Consider the following 19,014-nt stretch of genomic DNA (forward strand, 5'->3'; position numbering starts at 1 on the left):
AAGATAGACCAGAGCCATGAGGCTATGTTTTGTTGCTGTGAGTCTGTTCTGTCTCTTTTTAGTTTGGGAAGAAGCGGTTGAGCTTGACCTAATACATTTCCAGTGATGTTTTGAAAATGCCAGTGTTGATTAATGTGCACTGTCATCTAGAAATTAATGAATAATCAATAAACCATGACAGTTGTTGTTGATAAATCACTGTTAACTGGTAACCGAGATCAGAAGTAAACACGTGCATTGTTTGATTGCAGTATCTCAGATTATGGAACATTATCGTACTTGTGCAGATGACACATTACTTTATATTTCAGTGTCATCACATGATTACAGTCCCTTACTTTCATCGAGTAAGTGCATTTATGAAATCAATGAGTGGATGTGCCAGAATTTACAGAATAAGCAGATAAGACAGAAGTGATTTTTTTTTTAGACACGAAAATAAAAGTTCAAAGGTTGGCGCTCACCTTAAATCCCAAATTCTTGGTGTAATTATTGACTATGACATGAATTTTAACTACCACTTAAAAGCTATTACTAACTCTGCTTATCACCACATGAAAAACATAGCTAGAATTGTTTATTTTTAGATTTCTGCATTGGTGTCTTTACAGGTCTAAATAAAAAATTAAGTCAGGCAGCTGCAGCTGATCCAGAATGCTGCTGCCAGACAAAAACCAGGTCCTTAAAGCCCTACACTGGCTTGAGTGAGCTGTGAGTTATAGGGTAGATAAAACGTTATCATTGGTCAAAAAAAAGCACTGAATGATCACGGACCAAAATACATACTGGATTGGTTCCCTATCAAGCATCCAGATCCCTCAGGTTGTTATGGATTGTTTATTCCCGGAACTAGGACAAAAACAATGTGAAGCGGAATTTAGTTATTGTGCTCCTCACCTGTGGAACAAAGTCCCCAAAAATCTGAGGTCTGCTCCAATGGTTAGCTCTTTTAAATCAGGGCTGAAACTTTATTGTTAACTGCAGCTTATGAAATTTGATGGATTGTTTTTCATAACTTTTTACCATTGATCTTAAATGTACTGGCTTAAATTAAGGATTTTTGTGTTTATTTTATTATTGATTTTAATATCTGTTTTATTATAATGTTTCCAAATTTTAACTTTACTTTTTGTTGCAATTGTGATTTGTTTCTTGAATGTACCTTTATTTTTTATGTTTACAATGTGTTTCTATGCCTCTTTGAGTTGCCTTGTGTATGAATTGTGCAATACAAATAAACTTGCCTTAGCTTACATTTCACTGCCTTCTCCAGTGACCTCTTTCTGACATGCTGGCCAAAATCTCCATATTCAGACAAAATTTGTTAAAATATTTGCTTTTCTAGTTGGCTTTAACACAAATGCCTTGACCTGAAATCAGTAAATTAAGAGTCCTATAGGCAACAACTTTAAAAAGAACTTTACAGAGATTATGTGACAGGCAACCATCACTAAAGCGTAAAATAAAAACAAACAGGAGACCAGAAATCAGGCAAAGGAAAGGGAGATGGACTGTGAAAAAGTAGGACATAAACTGAAGAAAAACTGAAAACAAAGAATTCCATGAATTTCAGAAAAGCACAGGGTCTGGTCATCATGCAACTTGGTACCATTTGACAGGGAAATATAACTAGGTTATGAAAGCACTACTGTCCGGATCAGTTATAAATACATTGTTTAGACCAGTAAGGGGAAAAGTTGCATGTTTTTTTTTAGTTGGCATTTTTAGGCCTTTACTGACCTTTATTGGGAGCCCGCTTCACCAAGCGAGCCATCTGGGCGCCTTAAAGAGGCATGTTTTACAGGTATATTAGCTGTTGGGCCGATGTTTGCATACATATGTGAGGTTTCAGTGTAGAGTAAGTTATGTAGCAGAGGTCTGTAAGAATAAACAAAAAAGCCTCTCCTGGGCTCAACTTTGACCGACAGTGCTAAAAAAAACACGTTGGGAACTATTTAGGCCATAGGCTGTATTTCAGGAATCATATTTTTTAAGTCATATTACTGCCAACTTCTGCACAAAAAAAAATGCAATTTTTTGTTTTATTTTTTTATGAATCACGTAATGTAAATAACAAGCTGACTTTAGTCAGCTGTTTGTTTTGGGCTTTGACCTAAATGCTAAACTCAGCATGCTAACATGTTCATATTGACAATGCTAACATGCTGATTTTTAGCAGGTCATGTTTACCATACAGTCTTTGTCTAGTGTGATAGGCCGCCAAAAAAATGTCTATCAAGAATGAGAATCTAGAAAGTCAAATGTTTATAATATATTATAATTTTTAGTAAAATGTTAATATAGTAGTCAACTGTTTATAAAACCTAAAGTAGTAGTCCTAGATTATACAGTAGTCAAATGTTTAAAAAAAGTCAAGCAGCCGGAGTCAAATTTCATCTAGGCTATGTGTTCACACTTACTCGGCCAATAAAGCAGATTCTAATTCTGATTTATTTATGTTAGCCCTGCATCTCCTCCTACTGGTCATTTTGGGTAGTACATGTGTGACAGAGGAGAATGCTAAAGGAGAAGTAAGCAATATTTTTCATAGGTCCACTCTTAACAATGACCATTAATTGAATCCTTATTAAATCCTGCCCATGACTAAGGCTAATAGGTTTATTGGATCCCATGCCTATCTATGTATCTATCTATCTATCTATCTATCTATCTATCTATCTATCTATCTATCTATCTATCTATCTATCTATCTATCTTATACATTACCTATCAGCTATGTCATGAATACCCATTCATAAATATGAGTAGCCTACAAGTTCCCCAGAAGTAAGTTGTGTGTGTCATACAAATTGTCTTCGTAAAAGGTAATTTATTGGTTTCTGAATGTTCAAATTGTCCTGTTAACACAGAAATAAATAAATAGTTCAACAGAGAGTCTTAGCAACAGGAGAGGCCCAATACCTCTGGCGTCTATCGCAATGAATCATGGGAGCATCCAGGCGCAAACATTTATTCTTGGATCTACTACTAGTGACTATTCTTCTTTATTTGCATAATCTCTGGTCATGTGAACGGATTGCGGGACTGGACCGCTGACACAACGCGCAAACTCTCGCGAAATTAGCAACAGATTTGACCAAAATGCCAATGCGCAGCTATTTCCGGGTCAGGATGAGGCTGTGGAGGACAAGACGAAAGGCGGAGTGATTACTAGAGAGATTTTGCCATAAACTAATCAGCCCATCGATTGTTTTGCGTTAATCACCTCGGCGGTGCATGGCCGCGGTAACGTTAGTTAACCGCAACTAGCTGACTGACAGCCCCCGCGCTTGGTCACATGAAGTTAATTTAACCCAGTGGAAGGATGGCGGAGCGGGACACGTCGCGGGGAGATCTACCTCTGCATTCATCTCCAGATGTTTCAGAAAGTTCTGCGAGAAAACATTCTTCAGATGAAAACGGACACGTTGATAGTCCAGATGACACTCTCTCACCGACTTCGGTGATATACTTCAAGGAGGCTTTAAACTCAAACTTGAGATTTGGGAAGGCTGGCTCGCTGTCACCCACTCCGCTTCGACAGTTTGACTTTAGGATTGAAAGAATCGACTCAAAGCGCAGAAGTAAGTGCTAACGAAGTATTTTAACGTACATGTATTTACACAACTAGCTAGCTAACATTATCTAGTATCTAAGAATGCCAACTGTAACGTTAGCGTTGTTAACGTTAACGCTAGCTAACTTTTGGCTGTCCATAAACAAACAAGTACCTCCTTAAAACTGACAATAACACATTTAGCTAATATTAGGAAGGTGACAAACGCTTTAAATCAATAATTTAGTGGGCGTATCAATCAGCACACATATATGATGTCAACAATGTGTGTAATCTTCCATTCGTTGTTTTGTGAGAATTCCTGTGTTGAACGTCCTGTGTGTCATGTGCTGTTTTGACAGACTCGGTTAATTGCTTTACAACGCCCCCGCAGGTTGCTATGGTATACATGTGTGCTAATGGTTGATTGGGCATACTGCAGCTAGCTAGCTGTCTGTGATACATATTTTGTCACATTTCACATACCAAACATTTGCAGTTTTTAACGTTACATTGCCTATACAGTGTCATATTGCTCTGTTTATCTATCCAAGTAAAAGTGAAGTAAGCTAGCCACATGTGTAAGGAGGTCGGTAGTGAGCTGTCAGCGGTACACCAAAGCATTGAGTACTGTCAGTGAAATTGCAATATGAAAATAAATATTTTCTTGGATTTGGGTCAAACTAGGGCTGATGGCCGAAGGAAGCTCCGTGAAGCTGTGTTTTTATTTTCTGAGCCCACTCTCACTCGTTCTCTTTTCAACAAAGGGCACTGTTACTTGCTCTGGAGGAAACTACTAGAACTGTTGGGTCCTTGTAAATTCTGGAGTGTGGTCTAGACCTCCTCTATCTGTAAAGTGTCTCGAGATAACTCTTGTTATGAATTGATACTATAAATAAAATTGAATTGAATTGAATAGAATATACTGAACTAATGCCTGAAGCCTTTCTCTTAAAAACAAGAGCGCCATCTAGTGGACTCAGTAAGTAAAGACACTGGTTCATAAAGCTTCATTTGGCCATCACTAGGACTGTCTCTGCTTAGTTAACTGATCAACTATAACTAGACACTTGGTTTTTGGTTGAGTATGGTTTCGTTTTTGTAATAGTCATTTGCGCTTTTCAAAGCCGTCGGACATTCTGGCGAGGTCAGTGACTTGACTCTGAGCGGTGTGTTCCATTCCGTCGTCAGTCGGAGAAGCCGTCGGCCTTCATTTTGGCCGACCTGACGTGTTGAATCGGTGGGTGGGCAGTCAGACTCAATGACAAATCTGATTGGTGGAGTGCTACCCCGGGATGAGCATGACGAACGCCTCTCAAAATCAGACAAATCTTTTGAACTAACCTTTTGTTGTCTCGACTGTTTTATCCAAGAAAAACAAACTGTTTGCTGGCTTGGTCATTATGACCACAATTACAAATGTTGTATTGTGGATATATTGTGTTTTAATCAATTTTTTTAATGTGTATTTTTCTCCTCATTTCATAGCAAAAAAACGTCATCACCTAAATATCATCTCAATATCAAGTGGCTTTTGAGTTTGTCAACATGCACCAAGCACTGTAGAAGCTGTACCAATGTACAGGTCTTTGTCTTTTATTTTCATTTTTTCTTGACTTTCTAAAAGCTGCATCACTTAGTTTTCCCAAGTGGGAATTAAAATGACATAATAACTATTTACATCAAGGATCTTTAGCCTCATCACCCGCGTTCCTTACTGCGATTGGTGTTCTTCCACCCTACTGCAGCCAGCTCAATAATTGCCTTGTCAAATAACAGCCTCTGTTTCAGGTCAGGGGACACTGTTGATACTTGAGAGGCAGATGAGTCCTTTGCTGCATCATTAGCATCAGCTTAGTACTCTTGGGATCCCCCCCCCCCCCCTTTTTTTTTTTTTTTACGCATGCACCATCTGCTCACGTGACGATGTGTTGCTGTACCCAGCACTAGTGTCAGCCATCTTGGTCGACACCCACCCAGTGCATTCACTGCGGTGCCTAGGCAATCCAATCTGAGTGACCCGGTGCTAAGCTGACCAGAAGAGGGCTGTGATTTTCAGCACGGTGCTCTCTTGCATTTTAACTCCCCCAGTCTGCACAAAAGGGATAACAAGAGGTTGAAGAGAAGGGGGAGGCGGAGGAGGAGAAGGCAGGGCAGCCTTTCTCAACACAGCAGCATATTTGACTCAGTTGTGACAAGGAAGGGAAGGAGGATGCAAGCATAAAGAGGAGGAAAAGCAGCACCCTTTCAAGCACCTGCTGAGAGCTGCTGTGGGCCTTCCCACGTCTTTTGCCTTTTATCCTCTTTGCTTTGATGCTCTTTTCATCCTCTCTGATTTTCTCTTCTCTCTGACCCGTTATTTTTTTTTCACAGTTTTTTTTGGGGGGGGGATCAAAAGCTACTTTGCCTTTTTTTTTTCCCACGGTGGTGTTGGTTTTGCGTCGCATCAGCTGAGTCATCATGTCTGATCTGACGCCTCAGAGCGAAACCCCCACTCCCACCACCGACAAGATCACCCAGGCCGCCCGGGAGACTATTTATCTCTGCAACTTTCGCGTGTCTGTCGATGGCGAGTGGCTTTGCCTTCGCGAGCTCAACGACATCTCCCTCACGCCAGATCCAGAGCCGGCCCATGAAGGTAATGTGACAGATTAGCTCATCGTCCCTAGGAGCACTGTGGGCTCTGTTTTTTCCTTCTGTTTGGGCGTGGTGATACACAAGGTCCCCCAGACGCAACACGTTTCATCTAGTGAACTGTGTTTGGGTGTCCTGTTTGAGCTGTGTCACGATGGATTTCAGGGGAGACCGCAAAAGGCCAGAGAGCTACACAGCAGGATGACACTGCTTGTAAATAAGCCGTGGCTGCACGGCCAACAATGCAACCAGGAAGTGCTTCTTGTTTTGTCGTGAGATTTTATTATTTTGCAGTAAATCCTATTGACAACAATGATGGATCATATTTGATGTTTCCTTTCCTTATCTTGCAAAATATAACACAGCAGAAACAGGTTATTTTTACTCTCGCTGAGAGACAAGACAGGATGCAACTGAATCCAGATGTGTAAATTTGGCAGTGAACTGTTAAACAGATTCATTCTGCAGTATGTACTGTAGTTTTCTGGTTTTAAATCGGATGGAAAAAAGAATATCTGCTGCACACCAAGGCTTTCCTCTTTCTCGTCTTCTGCCACGCCTTCTCTCAGCACAGAGCAGGCAGATAGGCAGGTCCTTGTTTTGGTTTTTTGTTGAGAAAAGGAGGCCATTTAGACTTTTCTCTGGCCAGTTGGCAAATGTAATGCTGCAGCACTTGAATCTGTAGCTCTACTGTAATGACATTACAGAGGATAATGTATAATATAATAACAGACAATGCCAGAAACATTTGTTCTGTCATGCTACTGTAAAATAAAAGGTCTGACCGCCAGTCTCTTATATTGTGAGTTGGGTGACTGTGTTTAGTATCAGGGATGTATGATACATTTTTCACTTTATATCTGATAATCTAGAATTTCAATGCTCCCTTCATTCTATTTGACATTTATTCATATATATTTTTTATATAATTGCAATATTACCACATTGGAGTTTACAAGTTTAACTTAAACCGTGAGGCTTGATGCACATATATCAACTTAAATTAAAGTAACCTGTACCCTTTACTTTACACATGTTGGTTGTTGCCAATGTCCTTGTGTAACAGGGGATTTTTGAATGTTTCCTTGTAAGAAGCTGACTATCGAGTTTTCTCTTTAGTTTGAATTGAATGTTAGCCTGTCATGTTACATTCTATCTACAGAGCTAATTAAAGAGAACACGATATAACATTCCTCATTAACCAGCAGTCCTGCTTTATCGCAGTATTTATATACTTGAGTATGTACATTGTGTGTCACGTTACTTACAATGAGGAAAGCTTTTCTATTCAAATCTGAGCTATTAAAATGACAACCCTGATGCAGAATCGCACCATTTTATGATTTTTATGTTCTGTAACTAAAGTCCATGCAAATCTATAGACCAAATATATAAATGTATTCATAGTGTAAACAAATGCTGGAGGATAACTCTGTGGAACTCCTCTACTAAAGGCCTCAGTGTCTAGTTACAGTATCTATTACATAAATGATGGATTAGGCACAGATGTGTAGATGGATCATACCAAGAATTAAGTTGCTGGCATTATTATGTTTTTCAAAGCTATTCATTGTTTTAGGTTTTTGTTAAACATGTAAACAGGTTTTGCTGTGCTAGGCTTTAAAGTCAGTTTTAAGAATCAAACTTACAGATGAGACACAACTTTTCTTCTCCTCCAACTTTACAACAAAAGCTCATTGTTTTTTTTAAAATGTCATCTTGTTTTGTATTTTTGTATCAAAACTACGATTATTTTTACTTCCTGGAAAACATTGGAACTTGTCCCCTGACAGCTCCTGAGTCATTCTTGCTGTTAGACTGTAGTCTGTGTCATTACTACAAGGACTCTAAGGACCTTGTCCTGTGTTTTTCTTCTCTGTTAGATCCCAAGGATCCCATTGCAATCGAAAGGCTTAACTTGATGAACATGGCCAAACTGAGCATCAAGGGCCTGATCGAGTCCGCTCTCAACCTCGGGCGCACACTCGACTCTGACTATGCACCTCTCCAGCAGTTCTTTGTCGTGATGGAGCACTGTCTGAAACATGGGTTGAAAAGTATGTACCGCACACTTCACGATGTCATTGGTTCAAAGCTGCACGATTGGTGGAGCGCACCAGTCTGTAAAGTCTGAAAATGGAAATTTAAGATCTTGACTACTTCAGAAACTACAAAAATGTTCATACAAGTCATTTTACAGTCCTAGAATACTGGAAAGAAAGTTTGTGGTTTAGATTAAATGTAAATAAAGGAAAGCATTTTGTCTATTCCTTCAAGTGGCTGCCCTCCAAAAGAAAGTGAAGATTTCTTCAGCAAGATTTTGCTACTACAATAAAGAAAAATAATCTTCGTTCTCTTATAATTAAATTAAAAATGAATTAAATTAAAAAACAACTTTTTTCTTGTATTAACAACATACTTTATGTTCAATTTATTATTCTGATTTAGTTTCCGTTGCTCATTATTATACCCAGTGTGATGACTCAGTGACCCAAATACATCAAAATGAAATTGCTCAACAAGCACTGTCTCTCAATCCCCAGCCAAGAAGACCTTCCTGGGGCAGAACAAGTCCTTCTGGGGGGCGTTGGAGCTGGTAGAGAAGTTGACACCTGAAGCCGGAGAGATCACTGCCAGTGTAAAAGACCTGCCTGGCCTCAAGTGAGTCTGTTATCGCCATTCTCTAAAGAAGGCAGACATGTTTCACTTAGTCGGAACTTAAGATTTTACAGATATTATTAATGCCCTTTTCAAAATTTGCGAAAAAACAATACCATGAAAATATTGAATAGCGTTACTTCTTTTGAAGTTGACTGTGCCGGCCAAATTTCCATTGTTTAGTAAAGATTGTATGGAGCTGTTTTTAGTGTATTTATGTGTTTGATTACAGAACTCCTCTAGGAAGAGGGCGTGCCTGGCTGCGACTGGCCTTGATGCAGAAGAAACTCTCCGACTACATGAAGACCATCATCAACAGAAAGGACCTGCTCAGGTGGGTTTGGGTTAGGGGTGTGAATCTTTACTGGTCTCACGATTCAAGTTGACTACGATTACCCTGTCGACGAATCAATTCTATATCCCGGTGCATTGCGATGCGTCACCTACTCAATGTTATTATATAATGCTACACATGGTTTTTATCAACAAATTCAAGATATATTTGAACCCCCCTTTTCATTGCATCTTTAAAAGACACTTCTTGAATATAGTGGAGTCTAAACACAGCCGATGACACACAATGGCTAAAACAACAAAAGCAGCGACCGGAAAATCAAGTAACAAGTAACGTCAGTAGGCTATAACTGATTATGGTCTGTCACTGCACTGATGCAGACTTTCCACGTTGGCATCCCAATGCATCAATGCAGTAATGAATTTCAATGCCCCTAGTTTTTTGAAAGCAGTGTGAACATACCTTGCCCTACCTTGACCAAAGTAATGGTACCTCAGCCAGTGCTAAGACAATATGTAGAGCCCAGACATATTCCATAGCACAGTTTTTGGGACAGTTAAGGGGAAACAAAAAATAAATCACTGATCCTGACGTAGGGCTCAAGCTCTAAAACCACTGGGTGCTACATTTCCCATGAGGGAAATATTATATTATATTGCCATGTCATGCACATGGCAATATACACAGACAAATATATTAACAGATAACATTAAGCCAGGTATTTAGACACATAGAAACACTCACATTAACGACGATGACACCGGATCTGTACAAAGTCAGCGAGATAAGTTTGTTCAGCAGAGCTATGGCAGAAGCCACAACATTTCTGCCAAAGTGAGTCCTTCTAGACCTCAAAGTCCTGTATCTGCTGCCAGAAGGCAGCAGTGTAGAGTGTGGATATGGAGGTTGATTGGTGTCATTGACAAATGGTAAGGGAAAGGCGCGTGATAGTACATGGCGCACGTGTTAACAGTGTTTGAACAAAAGCACTACCCTGGTCCTGACAGTATTTCTAACACTGGTCTCTTCTCTTTAGTGAATTCTATGAGCCAAATGCGCTGATGATGGAGGAGGAGGGAGCTGTCATCGCCGGGCTGCTCGTCGGACTAAATGTCATTGATGCCAATCTGTGTATGAAAGGAGAGGACTTGGACTCTCAGGTAACTCGGCTTTTACCTGCTTTTACTTTCACTGCCCGGAGATGCAGTAACAAATTTTTCATAGTGGTTACAGAAAGGAAGGGGGAAAAAAAGGCATTCTTCTGGGTTATAACGCAATGTTTGTGGAGGTGAAACTTTCAAATTGGTCCCTCAATTAGCCGAAAGTACTGCATGATGTTTGTGTAAGCTGACATGCTTAAAAATAAATATCAGTAGGTCCAAATTTTTGCTTTTCTCTTTTAGAGTGTATGGGGGGGCATTGCAATTACAGTTTGGAGCATTTACATTATAGTGCTTTTCATCTCAACTGTTATTGTTATTCTTTAGGGTTATTCTTATTTAGTTTTTTTCTATACTGTAATTTTTATAACCTCTCTATAGTCTAGTGTGTTGTAAGCTGCTGAAATCTGCTGCTGGAAATTCAACTTCCTTGCGGGAGTCATCCCAAAAGAAATATCTTTACATACTGTATATTAAATGGCTCTACAGTGCTTTACAGTTGTTTTTCCCCTTCATTGTCGTTCTTGTGTAAATGCCATAGACAGTCGTTTCCTAACTACTTACCACTTACAAACCTCTTTTTAACCGTTGTGTTGTCTTCTTGTCTTCTGGCAATTTTTGGTTTTTCTGTGTCAAAATTTGAGTTGTTCTTTTTCGACATTTGTCACTTTTCCCAATCTTTCTTGTTGCTTTTTCCACATTGTATGTCACTTTTTACAATGATTTTGTAGATATTTTTTAGCGCTTTAGATTTTTTTTGCAGCGTTTCTGAAGCTTTTCCCAAAAATGTTGACACTTTTTTCAACATTCAAATACTAAAACATTTTTAAAAAAACACTCAAATTCAATGAAAATAGTGAACTGGGCCTTTACTTTACTTGTGAAGAGCGTTGGAGTGAACCGTCCACGTTACTTCTTTGACAATTTGGTTGAAAGAAAACCCAAATGTGTAATATAGAAACTCTGTTAAAAATCGGTAAGATTTGACCCGAGGACAACAGGAGGGTTAATTAAAGGTTGCACTGTCTGCTAAAATATTTATATAACCTGAATGCGTCTAAACCAGAACAAAACAATTTTGTGTGAATAAAACAAGTTGACATGAGGCATTTAAATGCAAAGTGTGAAGGCAAAGTCTTCTAGATGCAGCATGTGTGTAGCCAGGCCATTTTCTTTAGCACTTTTTTTCTTCTTTACGTTCGAGCTGCAGTGTGGTTCAGTTGTCACTGATCATCTGTTTCTTACTAAATTACTCCTGCAGGTCGGGGTGATTGATTTTTCAATGTACCTCAAAGATGGTGGACACAGTAGTAAGAGTGCAGAGGGGTGAGTAACAACACTGATTTTTATTTTGGTCTCTCACACTACACTTAACAGTAGCCGCAATTAAGTAGTGTTTATGTGTATAATCTGTTTCATGCACATGGCAATATACACAGACAAATACATCAACAGGTAACATTAAGCCAGGTATTTAGACACATAGAAACAACCACATTTACGTCGTCGACACCAGATCTGTACGAAGTCAGTGAGATAAGTTTGTTCAGCAGAGCTATGGCAGAAGCGACAAAACTTCTGTCATGGTAATACTGTATACCGCGGTAATAGGGAGAGTTGGGATAATGCCCAACTCTACTACATATCTATGTAGTCCACCCAGTGCTGCTGATGATAATAATAATAATAGTAATAATGGTAATAAATATGTTATCATTTTTTATCAATGATAAACAGTCAAATGATTATGTATTAATTCAAACCAAGACGGCTAACTATAGGTTTGTTTTTTTCTCTGTTGTGTCATTCTTCTTCCTCTCTCTCTGCTTCTTCAGCGACGGTCAGATCACAGCGATTCTCGATCAGAAGAACTATGTGGAGGAGCTGAACAGACATTTAAGGTTTGTCAGAGTGAGCCACTCTCTTCACCTTTTTCAGCAACCTTCATCTTGTTGAGCTTCTGACAAATTAGTGATATTTTGATCTTATTTATAGTGCATCAGTAAATAACCTCCAGGCCAAGGTGGACGCTCTGGAAAAGTCCAACACAAAGCTAACCGAAGAGGTGAGAGTCATTCACAGCCCAACTTCAACCCAGCTGCTGGTTTCTTTCGTTTACACAAGTGTTTGCTGACTTTTCTCCCAACAGCTCGCAGTGGCGAATAACCGGATCATCACTTTACAAGAAGATGTGGAGAGAGTAAAGGAGGAGAGCTCATATCAGCTGGAGTCCAGGAAGGTAAACACACATTATCAACTGAATTGAAATGTTTGGTTTTTCTCCTTAAAATTGAGATAAATCACACACAGAAGTTTTCATCATAAATTACATCCAAACACTGTGCATACACAAACATTTGTGCAGTTCTGAACTGACAGTCTCGGCGATGAGAGATGAAACCCTGGATTTTTATGATTTACCTACTCTCAAAGGCAACTCATTGTTGGCTTTCAAGTAAAATATTTGTAAAACATATTTGCGATGAAAAATAAGAGGCTTTTTTCAACCTGTCATGTGTGTTTTACTGTTTTTCAGCCATCAAGAAGCGACTCAGCAGTAAACGGACAAGCACTGGGTGAAACACGCAAGCAGCTCAAAGAGGAAACTTTGCTGCGATTGGTGCGTTTCAGGCTCTTAATGCTCAAAGGGCCTCATGTACTGTACTAATGCTTTTGCGCCCACTTCGGGCGTATTTGTTTTGCAACGTGCACGTAAAAGCATGGCGAGGTATGTACAAACATGCCGCACTGAGGTAAAAGCGCAGACTGTCTGTAGCGGGAACTGAAAACGGCAAATAGCGCTTTTCCGTGTCATGTATATGCATTCACGGGAGGGGCAAGGGGAAAGTGGGAGTTTCATCACAAATTGATGGCAAGGGAAGCATAAAGTGTGCCTAATTATGTATTTCGCGGTATGTACAAAAAGCTCCCGTGACAACGCACCTCTGTTTGGCGGTGGAAAATCTCTGCCTCTTAAAAGCAGGTGTAAACCAGCCACAAGTGGGTTTCCTCGCATATGCCTCCTGGTGAAATGGCCGCAGTAATCCGAGCAAGACGAAGACATAGGTCAAGGAGATGAGCTGAAAGGATTTTTGCCACAAGAATCAAACTTTTTTTAGTTGAGTGAACACAAAATCATTAAGCGTTACACATTACGCAGCCATGCAATATTACAGTTACTGGGAGAAATCAAAGATGACATTGAATCTCCGACTCAGCGTTCACTTTCCATTCCAGCAGTTGTTAAACTCCTCGCTACATTGCAAATATTGCCATCAGAATCATTTCAAACAGTCATAGCATCAGCTGTGGGAATGTCGCAGTCTGCACTCAGCCGCATCAAATCACAAGTACCTAACACTTTGCCTAAGCGCACTCTACGGTATAGTGGGCGGAGAAAGGCGCTGATTACCTGATGAACTGCATGTTTTGTAAATACTACTGTACGTATGCCGAAGTATCACAGCGTGCACTTTCTGCGGGTTGGCCATGGCGCTGCTAACGCAACGTAAACGCAAATATAAGTTCATGAAATTCTCAAAGATGTGCATACATTTTAAAAGTAGAATCCTAGGAAACAATTTTGGCCTTTGGTTATGAAGTTGGGGCTGATATCTGTGCAGGATGTGGAGAAGGAGTTGGAGGTGCAGATTGGAATGAAGCAGGAGATGGAGCTGTCCATGAAGATGCTGGAGAAAGACATCTGTGAGAAGCAGGACGCTCTGGTGGAGCTCCGACAGCAGCTGGAAGACCTCCGTGTCATCAACCAACAGCTTAGCCACAAGTCACAGGTAAGTGCTGCTTTTTGGATACTTAGTGTGCATTTACACCATGGACTGAATCACACCAATAAAAGGCTATCCGGCCATTTCCAGCAGGGTGGTGCTGCAGAGGGGAGTGTCAACGAAACAACCTATTTGTGTGATGTCACCTCCCCAATGTAGCACAGGTAGACTTCATATGTCACAACTACTGTTTTCCGTCAGATCATTTATTAATCACAACATTTACGACTGCACTTGACGGCAGCTTTATTTTACAGGAGAGAAAGAGCGAGTCAAAACGAGTGCTTTGTTGTTGCGGAATACATTCAGCTATGAAACAAACTCCTATGCAGTTCAGTGCTTGCGTTTTGTTTTTTCTCCTAATACAGTAGTATTTAAAACCTTCTTGTGACAGCGTTATTGCATAAAATCTAGTTTAGAAATGGCATAGCAAACTGTGCCTTAAAAATAAATTTAAAAAAATAAAGCAAAATCGAGAATCTAATTGAACCGTGACCTTAGAATTGAAAACCCAATCAAGGATTTTGGAGAATCGTGACACCCCTATTCCCAGCGCTGTAAGGTCTAAAACCAAACCAAACTGAATACAACTTCAATAAAAGTGACTGCATATGCAGACACACCATTGAAATTTAAAAAGAAGCACCAAACTCAAGTTTAATCTTTTTACAAGACCAACAACATGTATCGATTCATTGATTCCAGTTGTCTAACATTGCTCATCCTCTTCAGAGTGTAGACGCCGGCTCTAAACAGAAGAGTGAAGCCATCACTCGCCTGGAGGAGAAAATCAACCAGATGACGGGGACTGTAAAACAGATGGAGACCAGGTGAGGACAGCCATGACTGGTATTCTCAATAGTTATAACAGTAGATTTCCTCACTGAATCACTTGCCTACAAAAAACATACATATTATTTATTATTGTCCTGTTTTGTCATTTTTCTCCCTTCCACTTTCATTATTTACCATTACCATTACTTGTTTTAATCCTTTAATCAGTGAGAAGCATGTGGTGAAACAGGCCAGAAACCTGAACTCAGCAGCAGGGAAGCTGCTGCAGCTGCAGCAGTAGTAGCGCCCGGCTTTCATCACCAATACAAACATACAACCATGGCTAATATAGAAGTAACCAAACTAGGATGTTATCTTTTCTGTACGATGCTCCTTTGTTGTTGAAAATAAAAACCCATTTTACCACAACCTCCTGCAGTGGCTCTCCAGCATCAGCTTTGAGTAGTGTGGACTGAATGGATCCTTTTAGCAGCCCTTAATCCTTGTGTTCTCTGACAGACATCAGATTTATACTTTTATTTGGAAGGCATTCCTTAAAAAATACCACATTAATGCTTATTTGGCAAAGATAAGACAAGTAGATGGCATGGTGTCTGAAAGTGCACCGGGAACACTTTTAAGATTTGATGGACTGACGATTAATGTGCTGTCAAACGCGTCCTGGATATTTGGGAGGTGGTGGACTTTCTGTAATGTTATTCCAAAGAATAAGACCACTACCAGAGAGTGAACTGATGTTTAGGGGCTTATATCCAATGTTGTCATTTGATGATCCACGTTCAAGTGTGGAAGGCCAGGACAGGAGCAAGATAAAGTAAGAAGAAAAGGGCAAAATTAATTCATACATTTTGAACTGTATGTAAACATAACATTGGTGTAAACTGTAGTAATCATTAGGCTAATAAAACAATAAACAAACAGCCTGCTTCATCTTTTTTCGGCTAAAGTTGCCCTGTTGTCCTCGTTGGGGTTTCAGTCCCCAATCAACTCTTCATTTTTTTTAATTTCCAACCATGTTTTTTCCCCCATCAAATTTCATTTTACCATAAGTTTATGTAACACCCCCTCCCCTAACCAGATGCAAACAGGCTGAGAGAGAGAGGGATTTGGCTTTGGAGGCCAACCGGCTCTTCAAACAAGAGTTTGGGGACAAAATCGAGAGTCTGCAGGTGGAGGTAGAGCAACTGAGGAAACACAGGTAACGTCTGAGGGAACGGTAATGGGAAGGAAAACTTTATAAGAGATGGTATTGTTAGTTGATGGTAATTATAAATCCTGCCACATGTGGCATACATTTTTCTTTATTCCTTATCTGTCTTTTGAATATTTGTCTTAAGAAGACATCCGATCATTTGAATTCTGCATGTTTTTTTCTTGGGAAAGAAAACTTGTGTTCACTGGCCTGTGTTTGTCTTGTTTTAGGTCTAATCTGGAGCTGGGGCTGAGAAAAGAGCGAGAGCGAAGTAGTGAGCACCATCTCAACGCTGCGTCCGTACACTCCAGTACTCTTCGGAGGGAGAAGAGACTCCCACAGAACATACCAAAAGTAAACCTGAGGTCATTATTGTGCAAAATGAAAGATAAAGTTAAAGCCTTGATACATCTGTTGTGTGTGTGTGTCCGTCTGTGTGTCACCAACAGCATCCCCCAGAATCCCCATCACTCAAAAGGGAGACTGACCAGTTACACACAGCAGCAGAGGACCAAACAAGTCTGAGCTCTAGCTTGTAAGAAGCTTTAAGAACGACAGCTTTTAGAAAAAAATATAATCATTTGAGGAATCCTTATTAATTCATTTATCTCCTCGTCTTTTTAAGGTCCTCCCGGTCACATCATGAGGACGAACAGGTGAGCTCGAAAATGCATTAAAGAAAATGTTTAATTATCTGTTTATTATTGGGGTTTTATTGTAAAAAAAGGGAAATTATGTATACGAAAAACTTCAAAGTCTTTAAAAAAAACTATTTTCACTTATATAAGTTTCATTAATGCAGTTAAGTTTGTATTATAACGTTGAAAACCAGAACTAAAATAACAGATGTAACAACTGTGTGTCAACTAGCATTGTAGTACTAGTGTTGAATGTTGTATATTCCGAAAATCCCATAATGTAATTAACGTCATATTATTGATTGATTTTCTGCAGGACGAGTCCTCGGTGGAGATCAGTCAGCCTTCCATCTGTACGATGTGTGAGCAGGACGACTCCCTCCTGAAGACAAAGGTATGAGGATGGGAGATTATTCTGAACGTCTTGTCTAAAAATAAATAAAATAAATATTTGTTCATAAAAGCTTCTTGCGGCCCAGTCTGTGAATGTGTTTATGATCAATGATCAAATTAAATGTTCAAAATGGGATTTTTAGATAAATTAATTGTTTTCTAAGTGAGGTTTGGTTTGGAGGTTCTTGTCGTCTTCAAAATGAAATGCTCATTTCATCTTTGGTGATCCCCTCCCCTTCCTAAAATTTCCCGTAGTTAAAAATGTTCACTTTGTCAAAATAAAAGGAAGTGTCAGATTGATTGGACCTTTTTAGTTCAGGGACAACAGCCAAAGTGCTGGAAGAGTTATTGAAATGTTGACAAGTAACTTAACTAACATGACCTAAAGTAACTTAGGTCATGATTTCACTTAAAGGCTTAATGGAGACACATTAGACTGTGAGGTAAAGACTCAACCAGCGTACTTAGATTTAAAGTGCTCATATTATGCTTTTTGGCATTTTACCCTTTACATTTGTGTTATATATATTTTCGTGCAAGTTATAGGTTAACAAAGTGAAAAAGCCCAAAGTCCACCCTGAAGGGACTTGCCATCTTCCAGAGAGAACACTGTTCACAAACTGCTCCAAACAGCGCTAATGTAGTCCAGCCTTTACTTCCGTGACAAACGTGCGTCACTTTGTAACACATGTTATAATATTTGCCTAACTGCTAGCGTGGCACGACCTCATACTCTGCAACTGACCAGCTAGCAGTGCTAACCTAGCTATTCCCAACAAAGATGGAACAGAAGTGAGATGTAACAGAAGGCTCAACACACGGGGTGAAAAGAGGAGCTGCAGCAATGTGCAGTACAACAAAAATGTTTTTTGAAAATAAAACCACATTAACCTATTCCGGTACAACCTTTAAATACAATTATGAACCTGAAAATGAGCATAAGATGAGCACTTTAAGCAACCTTAATTTTCTCGGTTATAATCCTTCTTTCCTGTCTCTAGAAACAGTGTAAGAACTGCAGCGGCATTTTCTGTGAGAGCTGCGTGTCCAACGAGCTGCCGTTACCTTCTTCCATTCGCCCAGAGACTGTTTGTACCGCCTGCTTCTCTTGTTTACTCCAACAATATGCTTCAACACCACCATGAAACGACTCATGGACATGATGATCAGACACAGGAATCCAGAGGCACTCATTTGTAAAACTGGCACTGCAAAAATGCACTTTTTGACTTTGAGACTCAAGAGACATTATGAAAGGTCTGATGGAGTCAGATTCAGATCAGATTGTAACCAATGTCCAAACATGTGCCACTGAAGCTGATTGAATTCAGGTTTTCATTTTTAAAATACTGATTTGGCCATAATTCTTCCTTTATGGCGGAAAGTGTGGGTTGAACTGCTGTGGTATTCCTGAGAAGCTGTAAAATGGCACCTGGATGGAGATTACTGATATAAAAATTCAACTTTAATCATCTCATGCATTAAAAAACGGACTAACCACAATGTCCACTAAGTGGATTATTGATTAAAAGGCCAACTGGCGATATGCATTTTATATAATTTAGTTTTAAAAGATGGGGAAAAGGAAAGAAGGAAAAACCAGACTTGTTTTTGTTTGTGTAAGCCACAACTGGGCTCCATTAACAAAGCTGTTTATCATATACAGATCAGTATGTGATGTATCATTTTACTTAGATGAAGCATGAATTTTATGATTGAGGCTGATGCTGACTAAATCAAATATCCCGAACATTTTTGACCAAGTACTATATTATGTGTCAATATTTTGGGAAAGGCCGTGTGCTGTCAAAAGCTTTTTATACACTATTAAAAAACTCAGAGTTTTGGGTTAAAAAACAAATGCAAAATGTACAACCAGAAAAATACAAATATTTAAGTTATATGACA

The 19,014-nt window shown here is 39.5% G+C and overlaps 1 protein-coding gene across 4 annotated transcripts; it reads left to right on the plus strand.

The window, feature by feature from the left end:
* Nucleotides 1-3,017: 3,017 nt before the first annotated feature.
* Nucleotides 3,018-18,595, plus strand: rufy3 (RUN and FYVE domain containing 3). 4 transcript variants are annotated; one of them, XM_034871514.1, is made up of 18 exons: nt 3,018-3,584; nt 8,074-8,247; nt 8,734-8,851; nt 9,081-9,182; nt 10,180-10,303; nt 11,565-11,629; nt 12,139-12,204; nt 12,299-12,368; nt 12,453-12,542; nt 12,840-12,923; nt 13,927-14,094; nt 14,821-14,918; nt 15,962-16,081; nt 16,306-16,429; nt 16,525-16,610; nt 16,701-16,731; nt 17,030-17,107; nt 18,108-18,595. In XM_034871514.1, exons 1-18 carry the CDS (start codon nt 3,326-3,328, stop codon nt 18,249-18,251), a joined length of 2,001 nt encoding a protein of 666 aa, XP_034727405.1. In that variant the 5' UTR covers nt 3,018-3,325; the 3' UTR covers nt 18,252-18,595. The 4 variants fall into 4 exon arrangements, with proteins under 4 accessions (XP_034727405.1, XP_034727407.1, XP_034727406.1 ...); XM_034871515.1 differs by lacking the exon at nt 3,018-3,584 and adding an exon at nt 5,498-6,194; XM_034871516.1 differs by lacking the exons at nt 15,962-16,081; nt 16,306-16,429; nt 16,525-16,610; ... (1 more) ...; nt 17,030-17,107; nt 18,108-18,595 and adding an exon at nt 15,091-15,803 and having other exon boundaries at nt 3,022-3,584.
* The last annotated feature ends 419 nt before the right edge of the window (nt 18,596-19,014 follow it).

Source organism: Etheostoma cragini, chromosome 5, assembly GCF_013103735.1.
Source record: "Etheostoma cragini isolate CJK2018 chromosome 5, CSU_Ecrag_1.0, whole genome shotgun sequence".
NCBI classification, from domain to species: Eukaryota; Metazoa; Chordata; class Actinopteri; order Perciformes; family Percidae; genus Etheostoma; species Etheostoma cragini.

Coding starts and splice junctions, on each gene's coding strand:
- rufy3 (XM_034871514.1), top strand. CDS start 3,326: ATGGCGGAGCGGGACACGTCGCGGGGAGATCTACCTCTGCATTCATCT. Junction 8,248..8,733: donor TCTGAAACATGGGTTGAAAA/GTATGTACCGCA, acceptor CTCAATCCCCAG/CCAAGAAGACCTTCCTGGGG. Junction 14,095..14,820: donor AGCTTAGCCACAAGTCACAG/GTAAGTGCTGCT, acceptor CATCCTCTTCAG/AGTGTAGACGCCGGCTCTAA.